We start from the raw sequence: 22,028 nt of genomic DNA on the forward strand, positions 1-22,028 counted from the left end.
AATCTGCATTTCTTTTTAATGGACCTGTTGGACTGTTTCCAAGAAGGAACGGTAACAGTCCGACTGTTTTGAGGCAAAATACCAGAAAACATGTCAAAGAAATATTTGTAAATGATTTCAAACCTAAGAGGAGAAGGAAAGCAGTTGTCTGGCTATTACAACTCATTTTAACAGCTGCAGGGAGGAATAACGTTTTCAGAAGGAGGCAGGCAGCACAGTGACAGGCTATTCATCACTCTCCCATTTGTGATTTTGCACACCGTAGGAAAAGGCTTTAACAGAACGCACCTACTGCACGCACTGGGATTTCAAGAGTCCTGCTTCAAGTCCGTGTCTGAATCTGTGCTGGGAAAACAACAGCACGGCAATAAAAAAATAAGATGCTGAAGTTTTCACATCGATAAATCAATTCTTAGTTTTCAGATACAATCTTCTCTGGTTCTAGTTTCCATTTTTATACTTCCATCTGGTATCTGAATAGCAACGCCAACCACCAGAAACTCAAAATTAGTGAAGAATAACAAATAGAAGTGTTGGCAAGTTCATGTTAAATTGTATCTTAGCAATAAATAAATTACAGTTTCTTCCTTGTGCCCTCGCTCAGCTGTGATAGCACTGAGATTCCTTATCGCTAGAGAATCATTTCCTTTGCAGAGTATGCCATCATAAGGAAAAGAATATTGAAGCCCTGACGCTTCATAACACCACTAGCAAATTGTGAGTTCCTCCAAGCAGTAATAAATTATGAATCGGTCAATTCAAAAGGCTCTTAAGACATTTTTGCAAAGACAGCTTCCAGTTATGGGGTATAAATCAATGCATTCCTGTTGTAATGTGCAAGCAGGAAGGGCTCTGGCAAGAACCACACCAATGTCACCTTCCTGTGGCACACAGCCCTGGGAGAGCGCTAAGGAAGCATGGGACACAGCAGACAACAGTGATGCCTGACAGACAGCAAATAAAAAGGAGCAGCAAGGAAACCACGTTGGAGGGGTGTGAGTGGGGGAAGCAAGAAAGGGCACACCGGTAGGAACACTCATGTAAGACACTGGTCTGCTTTCAGTCTTGCAGTCAAATTTGTATCAGACAGGATGAGAACAGCAGCAATTTGAATCCAAGTGTGTTCAGAATGGGAAGGCGAACACCCTGTCACTAAACCACTATTAAAGACAATTCAGTAGTCACAAATAAGCTCTCAGATTCTACAGTATTTTCATCAGGTAAATGCCATTCAATACATGCTTTTCCATGCAGTAACACCAGCCGTGTTGTGGGGTTCTTTTAATTACGTATCTCTGTCCATTCATTAACAGGTCACAGAAAAAGGGCAAATATTCACAGAATGGCTTGGGTTGGAAAGGACCTCAAGGATCATTGATTCCAACTCCCTGCCTCGGGCAGGGCATCTGTCCAGAAAATCCCACAAAATAAGCAGGAATTTCTCTGCAAGAAAAAAGCACAGAATAAAAAGTGACTCAACCTAAAGAATTAGAACATGGCCATCCAACCCACTGGCACCAGAGGACATCTGCTTAAATGCTATAGTTTGATTTTAGAAGCACAGTTAGGTTTTATGGCATCGCTACACCTAACCTTGGCTTTCTTCTTCCAGGTTGGTGTGAGACCACTCTTGAATGTTGTACAAGGGGCTAAGATGGAGCAGAACCTCCTAAAGAAACTGCAACAGCTCCAGATTTAAGACTAGGATTTCTTCCTCCTTTGGACCATTCACTAACTAGCCTACATACGTAACACACAGATAAGTGATACAACACTCTGATAGCTTCATGCCACTGAAGAGCTTCTCTATTCACTCCCTTATACTCACTATTAATCATTACTCTAATATTACTGATCACGTACCTCCAGGCAGACATGCCCTGCCCATCTCCACGTGTGTGCTCATAAGCTAAGGAACAAGGAAGGCAAGTCACGGTGCCACAAACAGAAAAATGGGAAAAGCAAGCTGGTGCCACTTTCACTTTCAAGTTCCCCATGGGGCTCACTGAGTCACACGCCTGAAATGAGAACTCTTTTTTTAAAATCCCTCACAGCTGCTCCTAAAAGACTGAAGAGCTCTTAACCTCGGTTGTAGTCCTACAAAACATCCTGCTGCTGCACACACACATTAGGGCCTTTATTTTGGAACAGCGTTATGAGCAGTGATGGCTACAGCTGGCTTTGTGAACAGCCTGCTGAGAACAGCTCCCCATCCCCACCTTACAAAACACCTTGTGTACTCAGCAGTACATTCACCAACACAGTTCTGTGCTTCATCCTACCATCAATAATACCAACTGAAGTCTGGAATACAGTGTGTTCAGCACCAATTCATCTAATGCTCAGCCTGGTCTGAGCTTACACCTGCTACGCTTACAGCTAACTACTACGTACCTGCTCAAACTGTTAAAAGGTGCTTCAAGAAAAGCTGCTCAGAATAACACAGTTTGCCATTATTTCAATTCAGTACTACTAAAGAGTCCTCCCGGTTCCCAGATTGGGATTTGCAGACATGCACACCCTGACTGAAATCCAGACAGATCCCACCCAGCCCAACACATTGCCCAGCAACTTACCCCCCTCACGGCCTGCAGTCACAAAACGAAGACCCTCAACCACCACCGAGAAGCCTGTTGCTCACAGCAGAACTGCCGCTATCTAATTCTCAGGCCATCCCACACAGCTGCACATAAGCCACGTGCCCAAACTCCAAGGGCAGCTCCAACCTCGTGCCCCACACTGTCATGATTACAAACACCAGCTGTTACCAGGGTTTGGCCACAATGCAGTACCCCATCCTGTAAAACTATTATCCATCTATACATTTACCTTAGAAACTTTATTCCCCTCACTCAAAAACCATAAACATAAAACATTCCAACAGAAAATGTGTATTTTGACAGAAATCCCGACGTTTAATTTTGAAACTCAGAGCTGCATTTTGTGTGCCAGAGGTTCTCAAGCAGACTGTTGCTCCCTAAGGCCAAGCATTCACATTGCCCCGTGTCTGAGTGGAAACTGACTGCAAACAAAGCTCACTTTGCTTACGTTCTCATTCACAAAAGCAGTTTCTCTCAAATGCTCGTTTTGTGCACACGAAAGACCAAACCACCGAACAACGCCACTGTGTGACAGAAGTTACCAATATCAAATAATCAATACATCTGCTAAAAACAACGCGTTCCGAAACACTTGGGGAAGCGCCACACAGACAATGCACATGTTCTGCATTTACTTTCCAAAGTAAATATTTTGGGAGCCTCAAAACTGAGCTGGTATTAAAAAAAATCTCCCTTTCGTTACTTATCTTTTCCAGTCCCTCCCACACCAGTAAAGCAACAGCAGCAGTTCCCCACCCCTAAGAGCCACCCCCATCCCCTGCTCCTTGCTTTCAGAAGCTGAAGTGCTAAGGGACTGTGAACTGCCCAAGCTGCAGGGCTCCATGCTAACTGCCCTGCCTTCAACCACGAGCAATGATAAACGTAAGGCTGTAAGCAGGGCTGTTCTTAGTAGAAAATTAAAAGCTTATCCTTTCTAAATTAAATCACAAAAACATTACAGGCTTTTCAGTTCATTACAATTTAAGAGAAATGACAAAGCTCAGTATGTGTTGTGGGTTTTTTGTTGTTTTTTTTCTTTTTAATTAAATGAGAAAGCAAAACGTAGCAGGCAACATGCACAACTATGCTACTTATATCACAACTTCATAAACAGGCAATAGAACACAAAAGCTCACCACCCCCCAGAGAACCTCCTGTACAGAAAGCACTCTTAAGGTTCACTCCTACAATGCAGTTAAGTAGAAGATTTCAGAAAAAGGATGCACAACAAACATTTAGCAGACTTAACAATTTGATTAAACAGAGTCCTATGAGTTTAACAAAGTTCAACAGCATACGCATAACATTTACAACAAGAAAGAAGAAAGGCACCTGGAGACATCTGACACTGGGCATGCTCTGCAGGCATCTCAGTGCGCACATGCTCTCTACCAGGTTGGAGCAGCCTAGCCACAAAGACCTTGGCACAGAACACTGCAGGGTGACAAAAAGGAAGGAAGAGAAGAAGCAGTTAGATGCCACAACAAATCACTCAACGCAGGCAACTCATTAGTACGTTCACATGGGTACTTATCTACAGCATTTCTACGTTCATTGCAAGGTTAGTGGCCAAGGGTAAAATAACGACTGAAGATCCTTTTCAGGAAATAAGCCATCCCTCTGCCCTAGTGAGGATAACCAACTGATTTGCCTCACCTGCAGCTGCGTGGCTGTGGTGCCCAGGTACCCACTGAGCTCCCTCCCAGCAGTGCCCCAGCTGAGCAGCTCAGCCATGCAGGGTAGCTGCCTGCTCAGCACTGGGACTGACTGCCAGGCACTGCTGGCTTCTGCCTCCCCCACCCCCCGCCCCAGGTAAGAGGAGCACAGGAGCCCTTCATTAGGTGGCAGCTCTTCAGAACGCAGCCCTGGGGAGTTGGTGATGAAGGTCTGGCACCACACACTGTCTCAGCTTTCCCCATTTGTGCTTATTTGTTCTGACAGCAAAGCCCGTATTGACTTGTGAGGTTACAGCCAAGGTGTGGGACACCAACACAACCAAAAATAGTAATTCTTTTAAAAGAGGAGCTACACCTAAATTCAGACTGCCAGACCAAGCTGTACTTAGTCAACATGGTATCCTGATTAAATGGGTCACTGGGGGAAGAGCTGGCGTTATCAGTTAAAGGTATCCAGGCAGACAAATTATAGCCCAACAGTATTTATGGCTCATCTCACCATCCGAGCTGGGAAGAATCATGCTTAACTACTCAATGCCACACTGGTGATGCTGGAAGTTGGGGAAAGTTTTCAAACATGTTTCTCTGAAGCTGGAGAAATTCAATGCAGACTGACTCTCCAGACCTTTTATAGCCACGTGGTATTATTTCACAGCTCCTTTTAAGGATACAATAGCACACTACACAACCATCAGATAAAGTTAGAGAAAAGGATTCAGTTACTGTCAAGCAGTCACAGACCCAGCTCTGAAACCTGCCTTCCTGTAATTTCTACGTGGGCTTCCAAATTAGTTGTAACAAACACCAAATCGTTATAAGGAAAAGGCACAGATGTGGAAGCTGAGAGCAGAATACTCGCAGGTGAAGGCTCGAGGAGAGCAGTTAATTTGCCAATAAGGAGGGGAAGGAGGGAACCCAGAGCAGCTGAGGAAGGCAAAACCTTTTTGCAAATTTTACTTCATATCTTACGAATAAAGCACAAGAAAGCCTGTGATTTTCACCTCTGTGCTAAAGAGAAATGAAAGCAAAACCAGGACAAGGATGATCCCATCAGCACCAAAACCCACTTGATTTCTCTCCTCCAGTCCTACGTAGGAAGGGTGCAGCTCCAAACGGATGTTCTGCACTATGTACAGTAATGAGATCTTATGGACAGAAGTACAAATAAAATTAATGCTTTTTCGTATTTTTTTTCTTCAATATTTTATGTTATTAAAAGGTTCTTTAAAGCTCAGAGAAATGTGATTTTTCCATTAAGCTACCAATTAACCCAATATCTACAGCTACTTGACGTGACGTATCCTCAAATGAACCCTTGGAATTCAGTTTCCAGAACTGCTGTAGACAATCAGTGATATCAGGGCAACTATCTGAATTCCAACAAGACAGCAAAAAAAGGTTTCTATATGTTTAAAGTTCAAAGCACTCATCACGTGGGACAGAGCACAGACAGTCTACAGCACTGCCTTAAAAATGAGGTGGTAATGAGACTGCATTTGGTTTTAGGAAGGGCTCTCACTAAATGAGCTCACTATGAAGAACTGCAGAGCGACGTGGGTAACCTGAGAATAACTTCTTAATTTAGTTCTAAACACATTAGACAAAGAAGCCATTTCCACACCAAGTCGAAGCCACACCAAAAACCTCTCCACGGTATTACGAAATCCTGAATAAAAGGATTCATAAAGAACACTAGTGTAGCAATGACATTGCACAATGCTACAAATTCTACTTCACACTAAAACAGCAATGTGCAAATATTTGTGGGCATCCCTGACGTCTTATTTTCTTGACCCTGTCTGCATCGGTGCCGTCAGTCATAAATATGAGCACAGCGCTGTATGAAGACTTCTACTTCTTGAGTAACACCCACCTGAGCTTCTGCCCTCACTTCCCACTTGCCTTGCAGCAGGTTCCCAGTGAGCTGCAGCACTATAAATAAAGACTGGGAACGGGAAAAGGAAGAGAAAGCTGCATGACTAAGTCCTTGCACAAGGCTCTGGTTCCAGAGAGGCTGGCTCCTGCCCCAGCACATCCCAGACAAAAGGCGGGTGGAAAAACATCTTCTGATATATTGAACTGCAATTAGTTTTAGGATAAAGGGTAAAAACAACCTCCTCAGCCCTGAACACCTCAAAGGTTTGGTTCACGCAGGACTTCCCATACGTGCAAAGTGCTTTTTTCTTAAAACAAGGTAACACGTCCAGAGCATTTTTCATTTTGGTGCCTCTAAAATTAGCATTTACTGCCCAACTGAAACAGTGCTGATTTCTGTCTTATGTAAAAAAAAAAAAGAAAAGGAATATTCTGTCATGCTCACTAAGTTAACTCTAGAAACAAATGTGGGCTTGAGCTTGTGCTCCCAATGGATCTAATTTTCGATCCGGTGATGGCAATGCTGCAGTGTTACAGTTAAGGCAGCATTAATGACTAACCCTTATTACCACAACTTCTATAAAGTGCTGCAATTGTGACCTCAGCATTTTTCACCAAAATCACATTCTATTTATTTATACAGAGATAACCTGAGGCAGGTTTACAGACTGGGGGAGTCCACTCTTAAAGCAAAGCCAGTCCTGCCCCTGCAATGCTTCTAGGCAGGTCAACAAAGCTTGGAGGGAGCTCCTTTTTAATTACAGATAGAAATACAAGAAACACATTTGTCAAGAAGCATGGCTAACCAGATGAATTCACTCCTCCTGCAATGACCTCCTGATCACACAGTTTACTACAAAATCAAAATTGCTCATAGGCTCCTAACAAATCATCCAGGCTCCCATGTTCTGAAGTGCTTTTCCCAACTTCCTCATGAAAACCAATCAGCTCCTCAGTGCTTCAGCTCTTGTTCTGCATTTCCAAAGAGCAAATATTTAGACTGGGAAGGCCAGGCACAGTCAACAAACTTCAATCTTCCCTCTGAATTCTCTTCAGGTGTTCAGTTGTAAAAGACTTGCATGTTATTCAAGATTTTCAATTTACTTTTTATTTAGGCCTGGACCAGCAGAACTGTTGCTTCTTTCTTTCCATTAGTGCTTAACATTGATAAATTCGGGGAGTAACAGCTGTTACTTGAAATGCTCTGTCTGGGAACAACACACCCACTGGCAGCCCATTTTAAGTGCTGCTGAAGGGGGATTCTGACACACCAACTTTGACTTTCAGATGGGATGACTATAGAATTTTAATGCTCCCAAGGCAAATTCAATATCAAGCCCAGACCCTGCTCAAAAACCAGCATGAACCACAATAAGAGAAGAAACAGAAAGCAGTTAAGACTGTTCAAAGGCCTTCAGTATTATTTTACACTCAGCAGGGACGAGTTGGCGACCACCCCGGGCCTTCTGCTAGTTGGGACGTCATCTAGAACTTACCTGGCAGCTTTACCTGAAGTGATTCATTCAAAATACTGATAAGCAAAACAGTGCTGAACCAACTGGATGTTGGAACAAGTACCCTGAGTATTTGCAAGTGGAAAAGTAGAAGTGTCAAAGTATATTCGTAATTGTGAATAATTAATTGGAAGTAAAGTGTGTGGGCATGCACATAACACAAAGAAGCACGTTCCACAAGTGACAGCCTGGCTTGGCACAGTCGTACATTCACTACGTTGCACGTTTTGGCACACTTGGTATTTTTGCTGAGGTACTCTGAACCAAAGAAAATTTGTCAGACCAATAGCAAGGCTTTGCACTCTTCCTATTTTCGTTTCAAAACCAAGTTGTCCCTTGAGAGATGTGGTGTATTCACATGCGTCATACGAGTATGAACCGGTGCCATCACATCACTACCTTTCCACATACAAAATGCAATCTCACATCCAGGCTTGAGCGGCTGTTTTGGAAGGCTGAGCACCATCCCCACAATGCACAGAGTGCAACTCCTGTGCTTATCTGTTCTGCTTTAAGAATGGCCACATTCCCAGGTCAAGCAGGCAGTCTCCATACAAGAGATCTGGCTTCCTCTTGCATTGCTGGGTTTGAAAGAGTAGCAAACTCACTCGAACTTGTAAAACATTTTTGATTTTTCCTTTACTGTTAGCAGACCATTAAAAAAAAACAAACACCAAGAAACCAATAGCTGAGTCACAACTCCATCAGAAAAACCTATTTAGATAAATGATTGCCATTCCAAAGCCATCACTGCTCAGCCTCCCAGCTGTCATTCAAGACCTGCACGTAAGATTCTCGCATTTGGGGAGAACACTAAGTGAGAATTCAGGAAGCTCAAAGCAAGACAAATGAGGAGAATTTATCTGAAAAGTTGTTTTCCATTACCACGCAGTTCTTCTACATAGGGCAATGAATTCACAGAAGCGTGATCAACAATGCAGTCCCGCTCTGCTCCTGAAGATCAAAGTATGCGTTCGCTACAACAAAACGAATGCTACAAAAGGAACACGGGTTCAGTGGAGAAAAGATTAAATGCATTTTTTTTCTATACAGCAACACAACCTCGCTCCGTTATAATTTATTCATCAGGATAAGACTCGTGAAATGCAGTATCTCGTTTTCAGGAGGACACGGAAGATTACAAAGAAAATCCTAATGCATTTGCAACATAGTTATTCGATGGTGTTCACTGAAATCACTCCGAATCTTCTGAAATACAGTATTTAAGTTAATCTTTATGTCCTTCAGACAAGACATCCCAGTTCCAACAGTTTCAGAAGCTCAGAATTATAACAGTCCTTGCTGCACTGGCACATCCTATGTTACACAGAGGCCACCTCAGAAGAAAACTGGCTTTCCTTCCCTTATGCTGAAGGAGCAGAGGTGTTACAGACATTCAGACATCAGTACACCTGCTAACAGTAAATCAGAACCAGAGGGAAAAAAGCAGCTGCAGAGACCTAGTGCTGCCAACTGAAATAGTGAAATCTTACAGTGAGTAAGCTAAGCACTTCAAAGCCTGTAGATGAAGCTTATTAAGAATATAAAAGTTGGCTCTGACTCTTTTCTGTATTAAGTTATTAAGGATAAGGACTAGTGCAACCTAACAAATATTAACCTGATTTTAAAAAATCACATATGGACAAAGCAGCGCGTACCTGAACTTGGAAGAGTTGAAGTACGTGTGAAATCCAACCTTAGCGTGTTATAAAATGCTGCAGTCACGTTCAGAGTTTGTGTTCCTCATGTTGCAGGGGAGTACTTCAGCAGCCTTTGAAAGCTGACTTGCACTTTGCTTTTAAAAATGTAGGATTCAAAACCTGGACGAGATCTAAGCCTGCAATGTGCACACACTTACATCTGTGCTCAGCTTAGCTTTCTGAATGCCTCTGACAGGGCTGTTCCATGTTTCAAGCAGTTCAGCAATTCCTATAATATTGAATACCAGCACACTGGGGATCTTAATCAGCAGGAGTACACATTACAGCTTCTCCTTCCCTCCCCCCAGCGCATGTTAAATTATTTTCTCATTTCAGTTCTCATCGTTAAAGACATCAAGATCAGTTCTGTCTCCCAACTCTCTCATTTCAGCAAAGGGCACACTCAGGGCAGCAAATGCTCCAGGAGGTTCCACTGCAGTGTAACTCCGAGGTGAGGGATGGCCTGATGGAGTAGGAGAGACTGCAAGAAATGCGTCAGACCAAGGATTAACCCTCAGAGTCGGTGGGTTTTTGTAGCCTGAACTAAAAAGCACACCCAGGACTTCTTCACCCTAACCTAATCCAACTATTCAAAAACTCAAGCCTGGAAACAACAGTATCCTGTGCACAAGCAATTCATTATGTATGCTTTCATCAACTAAATGCAAGTACAATTCTTGCAGAAAATACCATACCAGCAAAAGAAACACACAGCTAAAATAATACCGAATATCAGCTGCACCTACAAGAGTTTCTCCTACGGTATATTAAATATTGAGGCCTTAACATTTGTTTTAATAGCTGTCTACAAAGGAGAGCACTCAAGCGGCTTAGTGTTATTGCTATTAATATCAAAAGGAATTGAGGTGTACCTGCTTCACACTAGCTTCAGAAATGAGTTGACAAGTTCATTAAAGCACTAATTCACAACAAAGCTGGGCCTTAGGAGAGGGGCTCACAATCCCACCAGACATTCAAGGTACAACATTCTTCTCTATCAACCAGCAATCTGACTTTCCCTCTTAACACACACAGATACCTCCCAAACTTATCTCAGACACCACGCTGCAGCCCTTCACAGCCTTTTCAAAGTCTCAGAGCAACAAGACTCAAAACACACCCACAGTGCTACTCTGAAACAAACCTGCTGCGGCTCCGCAGCACCGCTCTGAGAACCATCAGTAACAGAACCTGAAGCATTGAGATCTCCCTAAGGATTTAAAATGCTGATTCCAAGTGCTGCCCAGAACAGAACTGCAAATGGTATTTCAGCAGGACAAAGCTACTGAAATTCGTAACACAAACGAGTGGAGAAGTCCTCTACATTTCCAATGAACTCGTGAGAATATACAGCCAGAAATCAAAGCAGATAGCTGCTACTTTCTGAACTTGTCATTGATGAGGCTGCCTCCTCCTTCCAGAAGCAAGATCTGGGAAGTGTTTGCTTAATGCCCCTTTATGTGTAGATACCGCTGTCTAGCTCCACAGATGGTGCATCTACCCCACGTTCCTAGGCCTTGCCTTCAGAGATCAGCAGCATCCTAACAATGCACAGCTGTCTTCTCTGAACACGCCTCTCCTCACTCTAAGCTCACACTGGCAGCTAAATTGGTGTGTTCTGCTATCTGAGGGACATCGAGCAGTTAAAGCGGGTACTGAATTTGCGGACAAACTCATCTAAGCAGAAGCAGCAGGATATAGTACAGGGTGACTGCTTACCTGAAACCTTGTTTCTGCGCTTCAGATCCACCAATCCAGAATGAAAGGGGATTCGAATGGGCTTTCCTTCTTTTCTGTTAAAAGAGAGCAGCCAATCATCTTCAGCTTGGTGTATCTACTCCTTGCTTGAATGAAATCCCAATTATGCACTGCTAGCACTGTTAGGGCCAATACACCTTACCGGTAACACCTGAGTTAGTGGGGCATTGGATTGGTGGATCTAAGACAAAGAAATGGACTCACAGACAAGAAATTGCTCTTTCCCATGTTATAAATGAATGAATCCTAAACAAACTGTTTTGGGGCAACAGCTCACTTTGCAAAGATCAAGATGAGAAGAAACTGTGCTGCTAATGGTGACGTAACCACCGTAGCTTCATCCACCAGCTTACACCTGACAAACACTGCGTGCACTGACAGGCTGGGAGTCCGTGGCTTTGCAAAACACTGCAGCAGCTCTCCTCACTTTTCCACAAACAAGCTCTAAAGCATTTCACTGCCATGTTTGTTTGGGGTTTGGTTGTTTTTTTTTTTGCCTTTTCCAGACTCAAAATGATCCAGCTTTTCTCATGCACCAGCAGCACAAATGGAGCCATCCAGCCACAATAGAGCACTCAGTACTGCTGCACCTCCAGAACAGCCCAGAGCTGGGAGAGAGCAAGACAAGGCACACCATTCCTGACCAAAAGGAAGGAAATCCCTCACAGAGCGAGATGGTAAAGGACTTCATCCAGAACCTCTAGCAACAAGGTTACAGTAGGAAACATTGCCTCTGAAGTAGCTTTAACTGTAACCTAAGAGAAAACCAAGCCTGTGGAAGTTCCAGCTACACAAGTAACAGAATAACAAGAGCTCACCCTAAGCAGACCAGGCTGTGACTCCCAGCCAGACCTTTCTACAAGTCTGAGACAGACAACAGAATGATTTCCTGTAACACCAGCCAGAAACAGCAGAAGCATCTTCTAGAACACACAACTGCACTGCCCACAGAGCAACGTGCTACCACCATCTCTCATGGTGACCCTTCCAATCCAATCCTTGTACACCAGCAAAGAAGCATCTTCAGTGTGGGATGCTTTCTGACCCTTTGTAAAGCAGGCAGCAACCATAGGGCAACACATTTCAAGGGCAAAGCAGGGCTGTAAGTCTAATACCACGTCCAATACATGAACCTTAAGACTGCCAAGTAAAGCAATAAGATGTCAAGGCACGTGACTCAGAACTGTAAGAGTACAATATAGCTCAGCCAGCTATCAAAATTATATAAATGTACTGATTTGCTAAGTCACAACAGAGCCAGCAGGATGTCAGCAGAAGCACAAAGGCATTCCTTAAAAGAATTTGAGTGTGACAGCACAGGTCTGATTTTCTCTTGGAAGCTCCTCCCCATCAAGGAGTGATGGAGACAACACAAATATCGAGTTTCCCTGCCTAGTCCTTTGGTGCCAAGACAGAATTGCTTAAAAGATCTCCTATCAAATACAAGCTGTAATTGGAGCTTAAGTTTTGCAAACAGATTCTGAGTATAGGCTTTCCAGGAGCTGCATGCATTTTTGTCTGAAATGCTTCAATTGGTGTGACTTAAAAAGGCAGAAGATTTCAGCAGCACATCAGTGTGTAAGCCATCCTGTACACACACCTCCCCAGGAGGCACACAGAGCAGGCTGTACACGGCTTTTGTGCCAAAATTCCACACTCTGGAACCTCTCAGCAGCACAAAACAGAACGCAGCCCGGCCAGACCACGCACAGCTCGCTGCCTTAGCCAGGCCAATGAAGGAAACAGAACTTGGCCACGCTGCACAGCCAAGAGTTGACCCCAAAAGCCTTATGCCAGTTTACACAGAAAGCACACTGGTCCCCCCTATTCCTATACCAAGCAGGTACCTATCTACATCTTAGAAACTGGTCTACATTTGTACAGAAGTTGGCCCAGGATGTGGAACAACTCCATGATTACCTCGAAACACTTTGGGTTTGCAGGCTACAAGTATGGGTTTGCAATTCCTATGGGGACCTGTTTCAGTAAAGCAATGAAGGAACATCACACCTCCCTCCAAGCACTCCCGTTGTTATGTTAGCCTGTTTGAGAAATGAATTAATTTTCCAAAAGGAGACTCCCTTTTTTATTATTAAAGCACAACAAGTATTGCCATATTGCATTATTTGGTCTCGGTCATTCACCACTCATACTGGGAAATGCATGGAAGTAGCACAGGAAAATGGAGCAGGCTGTCAGATGTCACCCCACTGAGCTCATAAACACACCGACAAACTGGAGAAGGAAGGGATTTCCCAGAGAAACTGGATTTGCTGTGAATAACGAAGTACTATCAGTACCACGGAAATCAAGCTGTGAAATCAGATTATGTAATAAACAGTGGCAGTAGTATAAAGAAAAACATCACCAGAGAAATGAAGCTAGAATGTAAGTACTGTTATTAATCAGCATTAGTTTAAACAACTCAGTACATATCCTCGTTTCCCTTCCATTTCTTCTCTCCCTGGCAATAACAGCAGCTCATTGCAGAGCAGCCCTCTTACAGCCATGGCCTCTCATTCTCTCCCACACGCCATTCCTATCTCACTGGCCCATTTGCTGCACCATCCATTTCATGTGAAGCCCATCTCGCTTTTCACCCTGCTGCACAAGCACTCAAAGCAGCACAGGAAGATGAAACTGAAAATGCCAAAGCTACGGTGACCTCTAAACTGCACAGCAATAAAACGTAACGCATCAAAAGCCATACATCAAGTTGATTTAACAAGCAGCGAAGGTGTTTCAGAAAATACACACAAAATGAAAAGGTACATCCATCCTTCAGAGAAATGTCCCCAAGCCTCTCTCAGGGCACAGCTTGGAAGAAGACAGCTCCGTTTGTTTTGTTGAGATGGTGCTGCAACACTCGTTGGTGAGCCAAACTTTAACACCCAACAACTCTCCCCAAGGGACAGACACAGCCTGCATGGCCTGAAACGCACCAATGCCAAACGTGCACCATAAGAGTTCCTATAGGAGCACCCAGGAGCAGGTCAGAGGGCTGGGATGGTACATGCCTGCCTGTGGGTACCATCCCACACTGCCATTAACACACTGAGTTTCTCAGCGTGATTCAGGGCCTGTGCAATTTCAGTGCAGTGCCCTGGAGCTCCCTGGGGATGCTCATAGGGGCTGGAGGTCACACATGCTTCTCAGGCACCAAGGCAACTCTGACTGCTGCTCCTTATGTGCTCACTGCCATTGCAGAGGCTGGCAAATCGAGTCATGCTAGATAATTTAACTGAAATGAGGCAAAAATAATCCCAAATGAGATTTAAAAGGCTTTGGTGAAATGCCAGCATTGAGCTTCCCGAAAAAACTGCAAGCTTCCCTCAGAAAGAATTTAAAGATACTTAGGTTCAGAATTCTCCCTACGAATGGAGCATCTGCAGTTCTCCTTCGCCCCAATAGACCAGTAGCTGTTGCCATCCAAACCAGTACCTCAGCTGGCTTTTCTCGCCTGCTACCTACACTGAACATCTTCGTACTCACCGTGGTCCTTCTTCCCTTGGTAACCAGTTCCCCACTCAGCCTATTGTTTCACTGAGCCCTTCCCAAAAGATACAGCTTTCCACACTTCTCTGGTTATTTCTCTCATTTCTCCATAGCTCTGCTGGCTTTAAATTCAGTTACCCAGCTCTAATTCATCTTCTTCAGCTCTTCCTTCCCACTCTGTACTGTTGCCAAAGTCAAAGAAATCTATTCACTTTACGCTATCATCCCTCCTCTTACGGGCACTGTGAAACATGACTGTCAGTCCGATGACCTCTGCAGCAGTGCAGACCTTACATCTGCTGCCCCAAAGGCTCTTCTGTGCCCCCCAAGCAGCCAGCAAGCAACCTCACCACGTCAGACACCTGCCCTCACCATTTCCCTTTCTGCCCCTAACAGCTGAAGCAGCCCAGCACACTGCTGGCTGCACACTCACGTGTCTGACACGCAACTCAGAACACTGCTCATGTAGCTAACAAATAAAGCTAACTGTAAGGCATAGCCTGCTATCCCAGCAAAGAAAGCACATTAACTAGTGAATAAACAGGTCTCCAAAGGTCCTGTTGGCTCCCAACCTATTCCCAGGTTTTGATTAAGAGCAAAACAGTGACACTGGAGCAAGAACAGTGCCTGCTTTGTGCCAGATGCAAATACGATCATTGCCCAGTCCATCACTATCTCTACCACCACAAGAGCAAACTCTTTGAAGGATTCCTCCTTGAAGGATTCCTCTGAGAACATTGGGAAAAATCTGAACAAAATGCAACTGCCTGCTCGGCATGCACTGATTGAGACAGGGAGGGAAGAAACAAAGCAGAACGTTATAGGCCTATCGAGACACATCCAGCTGTTGCATTTGTGTTTCCAAACACAATGCTCAGGTTTGTTTTGCACTGTAAAGCTTCAGACGGTTTGGGGGCATGGAATGTCCAGCTACAGTGAGCACCAGCATGATCTACACATGTTGCTGCTGGTAAAGTGGTACTGCAAGAAACGCTTTGCTCTGAGATGTTACCTTGTGAGTATGAAGATCTGCAGCTCCCATCAAAGTTCTGCCAGGAGAAACTGAAAGACTTTTGGCAACATACTGAATGTTGAAGTTCCTCACTTATATTATTTACAGAGGCACTTAAACACTGGACAACGTAATGAGAGAGACATTCTAGACAACAAAGGTGCCACATGAAGAAGAATATTTTCCATATATGTAACTTTCAGATACAAGTTCCTACACAATTTAAACAAGCACATGTTGGTACTGTTGAGCACAGCCCTCCTTCCCAGCGCCCTTCCACGCAACCCCCCATTGAGCAGCAGTGTGCAGAGCTCCAACCACCAGCTCTGAGGCAGGAGGTGAGCACTGGCAGTGCAGCACAGCACAGTGCATGGAGGGCACAGTGGGAAGAGCTGATGGCAGCTCAGTTGAGTGGAAGCGCTGCCACTCTCTGCCTTCCTGCCCACTAACCATGCCCAGGGCTGCCCAGCAGGCACAAGATTCTGGGAGAAAAGGAGTTAGGTTTTTTTGTGATCCAGATGTTACAACGTAGGCAGTTCCATCCTTACCTGTGTCACTTTTTAACCTGCATACAGGTCTATTTTCCATAGCTCTGCATTATTCTACAGCCACATTAACGCAAGCTAAGAAACTATCCCCTGCCTTAAAGCCTGCTGGTGAAACAAAAGCGTGGCTTAGTGCAGCTTTCAGAGGGAAGGAGAACCAGGAGGCTTTTAGCAGGATTCAAGGCAAACACATGTAATGGGTTTGATGCAACTGAGCTCAGATTTTATAAACAGCTCAGAACGCGTAGATTAAAGAAAAACAACACATTTCACAAATCATTTGTTGTCAGTATTTCACCTTGAGAAAGTTTGATCGTTTAGAAGAGCGAAAAGGTTCCTGTGATCTGATTTCACAGAGAAAACCAAAACCAGGCAAAGGAAGAGCCCTTTCCATCATTTTGGCAAGCCCTCCATCTGTTCTGGATTACCTCCTTACTCCTCATTGCCAATCGTTCACCCGCTCACACGGCGCATCCAATGGACACAGCGCTCCCCGAGCCAAACTGCAGCCCTGCACCCCTGAGTGCCAGCACAGGGCCAAGTACCATATCTCATGTACAACTGAAAGCTACAGAAAGTCCTAACTAAATCACCTGCTCATCGCTGTTAAAAGGCTAACGACGTGATTTCCAGAGCTAGAACGTTATAGCTAAAGCCTCCAGCTGTCCTAAGATGGCAACTTCAGAACACCAGCTAGAACTTCATACAGCAAACAGAAGTTGTCACTCTGAAACCTTAAGATATTTCTCTTAGATTTCAGCTTTAAAAATAGACTGGGGTTATTTCTATGACTGATTTTTCCTTAAATAAATGCAAATGATCCATCCAGTGCAGGAAAAGTTGAGGGCTAGAACACCCTGTTCTCTGACTTTATGCAACTAACATGTCGATACATTATCTCTGGTTTATCAGCTACTCAGAACTGCTTCTCAGAACTCCTGCATCATCCACCTGCACCTGCAGTACTGAGGACTCAGCCCTGGCATTGGAAGGCACTGAGCAAGCACCCAAAGGGCTGCAAATACAGCCTCCTGGATCAATGGGAGGCTAGAACTGTAAGCAAGCATCCATTCTTCTTCCTGACAATAACACTCATGAGCAGAGGAGCATCCCATCAGGTTTTGCACCTTCATCTCTGGCTTTGCAACGTTTAACGCTGCTATTAACAACAAGAGGCTGCACAGAACACTGTCATTGCTGACTGAAAACTGCCAACACAACTTCTACTTCTGCTCTCTTTGTTTCAGCAAACCTTCCGGAGAATCTCATCTGCCACAACAGCAGAGCACAGAACCTTTGTGGTAGGGCTCCATTTCGGTGGGCTTTTGGTGACTCCAGTGAAGCATGAAGTGGTTCTGCACAAGCCTTTGTAAGGATCAAAATTAAACTACCAGCTGTGCTTTATGGAATACCAATTTCCATTGGGAACTACAGAATTAGTTGTTCACCGTACTAAAATTTTACACAAAAAGGAAAAAACTTATTTCTTAAGCCTCCTAAGTAATGAAAATTGTAATAGCCCTCCCACATTTGCCTTTCCCTTTGCACATTTCCAAGATGCAGCTGTACCAAGGGGATAGGGCCATTAGCAGCACTGAGAAATTACATTTGCTTCTGCCCATTGGTAATCTGGCCAAAACCAGGGAACAAAGGGCAACCAAGAAACCTGAGCGAGGCCGCTATACCTTCCAGCCCCATCACTGCACCTCACACACCCCAAGGCCAGGCGGTATTTGCACCCCACTGGCACAGTTAGGAAAGCAGCGCAGGGATGCACTGCCTGTGTTGGAAATGCACAAGGCAGCTTTCTGCAGGGGGCTGCTGCTGGGACGCACACCTGCACCGCAGCCACTCTGATGCTGCTGACAATGAGTGAGCTCACCAGATCAATGGGAACGGCGGGATCACCGAGAATGGCCTTTAAGCTGCTGGCTTCAGCGATGGACAGTGAGCATCGAAACACCATTTCCTTTTGACTTTCCATCTCTGCTTACCCACAGCAGGCGATACCAGAGGGAAGCTGGAACTGCCGGGTGAGCTCCACTGCGTCCAGCTCACCTTCAGAGCGCAGTAACAGCCCATTCCAGGTGCTTTTTTACCATATAACTCCACTGCGCTGAGCAGCACCCCGCACGCAGCAGCAGATCACACATACAGAGATAGGAAGCAGAAAACACTGCAGTCCTGCCCGTTCTATTTCTCAGCTCGGAGCTGCTCACCCCCAGATGCGGCAGAGCGGGGCCGTTCCCGCCGTGCTGCGGTTCGGGCGCTCCCTGCAGGGCGGAAGGGCAGCTCCCCCCGGGGCCCGGAATTCCGGACCGGAGCGGCGCACCGGGCGCACGCAGCCCGCCTCCCACCCGGCGCTCAGCGTTACGCGTTCCCCCCCTTCACACAGCGACCATTCGGATGCACGTTGTTTTTTCCCCGTCAGTTTCTCTATTCCTCGAATTACTTCTTGTTGGGCTTTTTTTAACGTTATTCCTCAGCGGCCCCCAGATGAGGATGGAGGCGGCGGGAGGAGCGGCGCGCGGCCGGGCCCGGCCCGCAGCCACCTCCAAGCAGCGCCGGGCCCCTCAGGCCCCACAGCGCTGCGCCGGGCCCTACGGGAGGCTGCGGAGGAGGAGGGGCGGGAGCGACTCACCATCAGCTCGATAGTCTTGTCCTCGATCACCGAGTCGGGCTCCATAGCGGCGGCAGCTCCGCGCGGCGCCCGCCCGCCCCGCGCCCGCCAGGCCCCGCCGCCGCCGCTCGCCCACCCCCCCTCCTCGCGCGCGCGCACACGCATGCACGTACGTGACGTCACGGCGCCCGGAAGAAAAGCGGCACCCGCCGCCTCCCAATCTCCTCATAGCGAACCACAACTCCCGGCGGGCCCCGCGGTGCCGCGCTCCTATTGGCTGCTGGGGGCTCCCGGCGCGCTCAGCGGCCGCGAAGGGGTCGCTGGGATGGCGGCGCGCTGCCTGACGGGCCGCGCTCAGTGGCGGCTCCGGACCCGGCCTCACCGAGCGCTGAGGGGACGGAAAATGGCGCGGGGAAACCGCGGGGCTGAGCTGGGCCGGGTTGTTCCCACCTTCACAGCACAGCCTGCAACTGAGGGCTGGCAGAGAAAGCTGTGCTATGGTTGCTGTACAGATCCCGATCCGTTCAGTTGTTCATTCCAGGGAGCAGCCAGCAGATATTTGAGACATCAAAGCAACAATTCAGAATGTCTGAGTAATTCTATGATTCCAATTCAAAATATATGCAGGGAAGAGCTTTGCTGGGCAGGACAATGCCGGGTCACAGGGCCACCTACAGAACACCTTGTACTGTGTGTACAAGGCACGAATGTATTGCTTTGTGAAAGTGCGAAGCATTGCTGAATGTGTAAGAAAAGAAACAAAGATTCCTCCAGAGGTTTGAAGGGAGGTAAATCCGTGTCCTGGCGGCTGGACGGAGCCGTGGTTAATGCATCAAGAGCTACAGGAGCACTTGCAGGACTCGGGAACTGCAGCAGCAGCTGTTGGAGGAAACCTGGGCAAAAAAAGATGTAACTTGCATAATCAGTGGCAGAAAAAACAGCAAGAAAGAGGTGTTGGCAGTAATCGAGGTAAGCAGGATGAAAATCGGATCATTGGGTTTTGTGCTGCATACCTGGAAGGTTGAGACTACACGACATACAGCCTTTTATCTTAACTTCAAATTGTTTCGGAGGCACTTGGCAGCCTTCTCAAGGCAAAGAGGTTCCTCCAAGCCAAGGCCTAACGAGGTGGATGAAGAACCAAAGCTTTGATGAATGTAGTCCGAGATACAAAGAATGCTCTGCTGAGTCACTTGGCTTTGGTAGAGTCGAGCACTTTGCTCTGGTGAATCACTGCAACAATTTGAAGAGCACATTTTGGGGTTTGTACTCTAAACCTGCTCATCAGCTGCTGGGTAGGGGTGGCAGGCTGCTCAATGGTCAGTAATGCACTGCAGTGCAGGAAAGCAAAGGCAGATACCATTCAAATGCCCCTGCTGGCAGAACAGTATTACTTCACTTAGAGCAGTTAGGAGCAGGATACGAGCAAATGTTCCACTTAGGGCTGGGACAAGCACATTCCAACTATGAAAATGTTTCTTCCTCCTTCAAATAAATATTTTGTATCCAAACTGGATGACACAAAGTTTGATGGTTTGTTCTGATTTAGATAAAGAGCTGGATGCGTAACAACTCCTACACCTGCTTTATGGCAGATGCAGTAACCCTGGTCAGGACAGAGCCCTGAGGCTCTCAGGCTGCAGAAAGGGCCTGCACAGCAGGACCCTGCAGGGCTTCAGTAACAAAGTCTGTGTGGCTGCTGAGCACCAGGATGCTGCACGGCTGGACACACGGCTTTTGTTACAGGCAGCAGTGCTGCTGAATGAGCTTCTGAGCACCCACCTGCACCAGACACAGCCTGCTCCTCCTGTGGCCTTGTTTGTTGAATATAGATGTAGAGATAATGGATCAGGGAAGGAAATGGAGATCAGGTGTGGGAAATGAGGCTGTGCCCAGCTGCAGTGCCCGGATCCCATGACTCATGGCTGGGTGGGGTGTGCTGGAGCAGCCTTGAGGTTGTGCCACTGCTGCACACACAGCTCCCACGGCCACTGCAACTGCGTGGTGCAGACGAGGGGCAGTGAGAATCACCCCAAAGCTGGAGCAGAGCTGGCCTCATGCAGAACTATGGTCAGCCCTCATCAAACCAGCAGGAATGGGCTGTGACCCAGCTGTCCCAGCACTGTTGCTCTGTACCCTGCAGTGCTCAGGGAGGTCTCCAACTCCACTACAGTCAAAACCATTACACCCTCCTCATTATTTTCTAACTTGGATGCCTGGAATATATTTGTTTTTACACCTCTGTAGACATGCTGTCACATCTTTCCAGACATGTCTTGGCTTTCTCCACAGGAGGCAGTCCTGGCTTCTAGCAGGAACCTGGGAATGCAGAGGTGGGCCTAAAGGAGTGCCATCCCTGCACCCCGTGGCTTTACAAAGGTCTGTGCAATCCCTGTGGGCTGTGGACAGCTGCCAGGCTCTGTCACACCTGGGAGCCACAGAGCACATGGGAGGAAAGCGTTTAAAATTCACTAAGCTCAAAACAAAATCCACCCTGGTATAATAAAATAAGAAGATTTAGTGGAGATAAGACATCACTGTGGAAAAAGAGGGAGGAAAAAAGTGACAAGGAAGAGACGGGGTGTGTTGGAATGTGACGAAACAGCAGTGACAAAGCCCTGGTGCAGGATTGAGGCATCCTCATGTCCTGCCCTCCCAAAGCACATTCCTGGCTTCCAAGCACACCTGGGCAGAGCTGGACTCCAGTGCTGTCATCTCACCCACAGAGTCCCCACGCTTTATCTTGTATACAAAGTGCTGAAGTTGTGCCCTCCCACAGTGAGTCAGCAGCAGCTTGCTCAGGCCGATGGCACGTTTGGGGCACAAAGGAGATTTCTCCTCATGGGAAGCGGCCACGTACGGGTGTGTGGGCACCAAGCAGGGGCTGAAAAACAAGGAAACTCAGCTGCAGGGATTCCTGGGATCCCCTTGCTGGAGAATGCTGTAATTTTGTGCCAGTGCAGAATCTAGGTGGCCCAAGAGGCGAAGCAGCAGCTTTGCAGAGAAACTTGTCCTGACATTAAAAGAAAGAAACCATGGATTAGAAACAGGTTTTGCCTTGCAGCTTTAGAGGTGATGGAGTTGAAAAGAATAATCCAACACTTGCCAAATAGTTCAGCAGCCCGGACTTACACACAGCATCCTTCAGGAGCTCTGCTCTCCACGTCCTGATTTCAGAGCTGCCACATCCATGGAGTGACCACAGCTGCTCCAGGAGCCGGCCCGCAGGCACA

At 46.4% G+C, this 22,028-nt stretch overlaps 1 protein-coding gene across 7 annotated transcripts in view; it reads right to left on the reverse strand.

The window, feature by feature from the left end:
- Window positions 1–18,991, reverse strand: part of FBXW11 (F-box and WD repeat domain containing 11) — a 54,430-nt gene extending 35,439 nt beyond the window's left edge. The window contains exons 1-4 of one of the 7 annotated variants that reach the window (XM_072348149.1): window positions 18,817–18,936; window positions 11,085–11,158; window positions 8,551–8,659; window positions 3,933–4,034 (exon numbers count right to left, since the gene is read on the reverse strand). In XM_072348149.1, coding sequence (XP_072204250.1) covers window positions 3,933–3,983 — 51 coding nt within the window. In that variant the 5' untranslated portion in view covers window positions 3,984–4,034; window positions 8,551–8,659; window positions 11,085–11,158; window positions 18,817–18,936. Of the gene's footprint in view, window positions 1–3,932; window positions 4,035–8,550; window positions 8,660–9,323; window positions 9,411–11,084; window positions 11,159–18,816; window positions 18,937–18,968 lie in introns of those variants that run through there. The other 6 variants (XM_072348150.1, XM_072348151.1, XM_072348153.1 and 3 more) reach the window with 6 other exon arrangements.
- Between the last annotated feature and the right edge of the window lie 3,037 nt (window positions 18,992–22,028).

Source organism: Excalfactoria chinensis, chromosome 13 (assembly GCF_039878825.1).
Source record: "Excalfactoria chinensis isolate bCotChi1 chromosome 13, bCotChi1.hap2, whole genome shotgun sequence".
NCBI lineage: Eukaryota > Metazoa > Chordata > Aves > Galliformes > Phasianidae > Excalfactoria > Excalfactoria chinensis.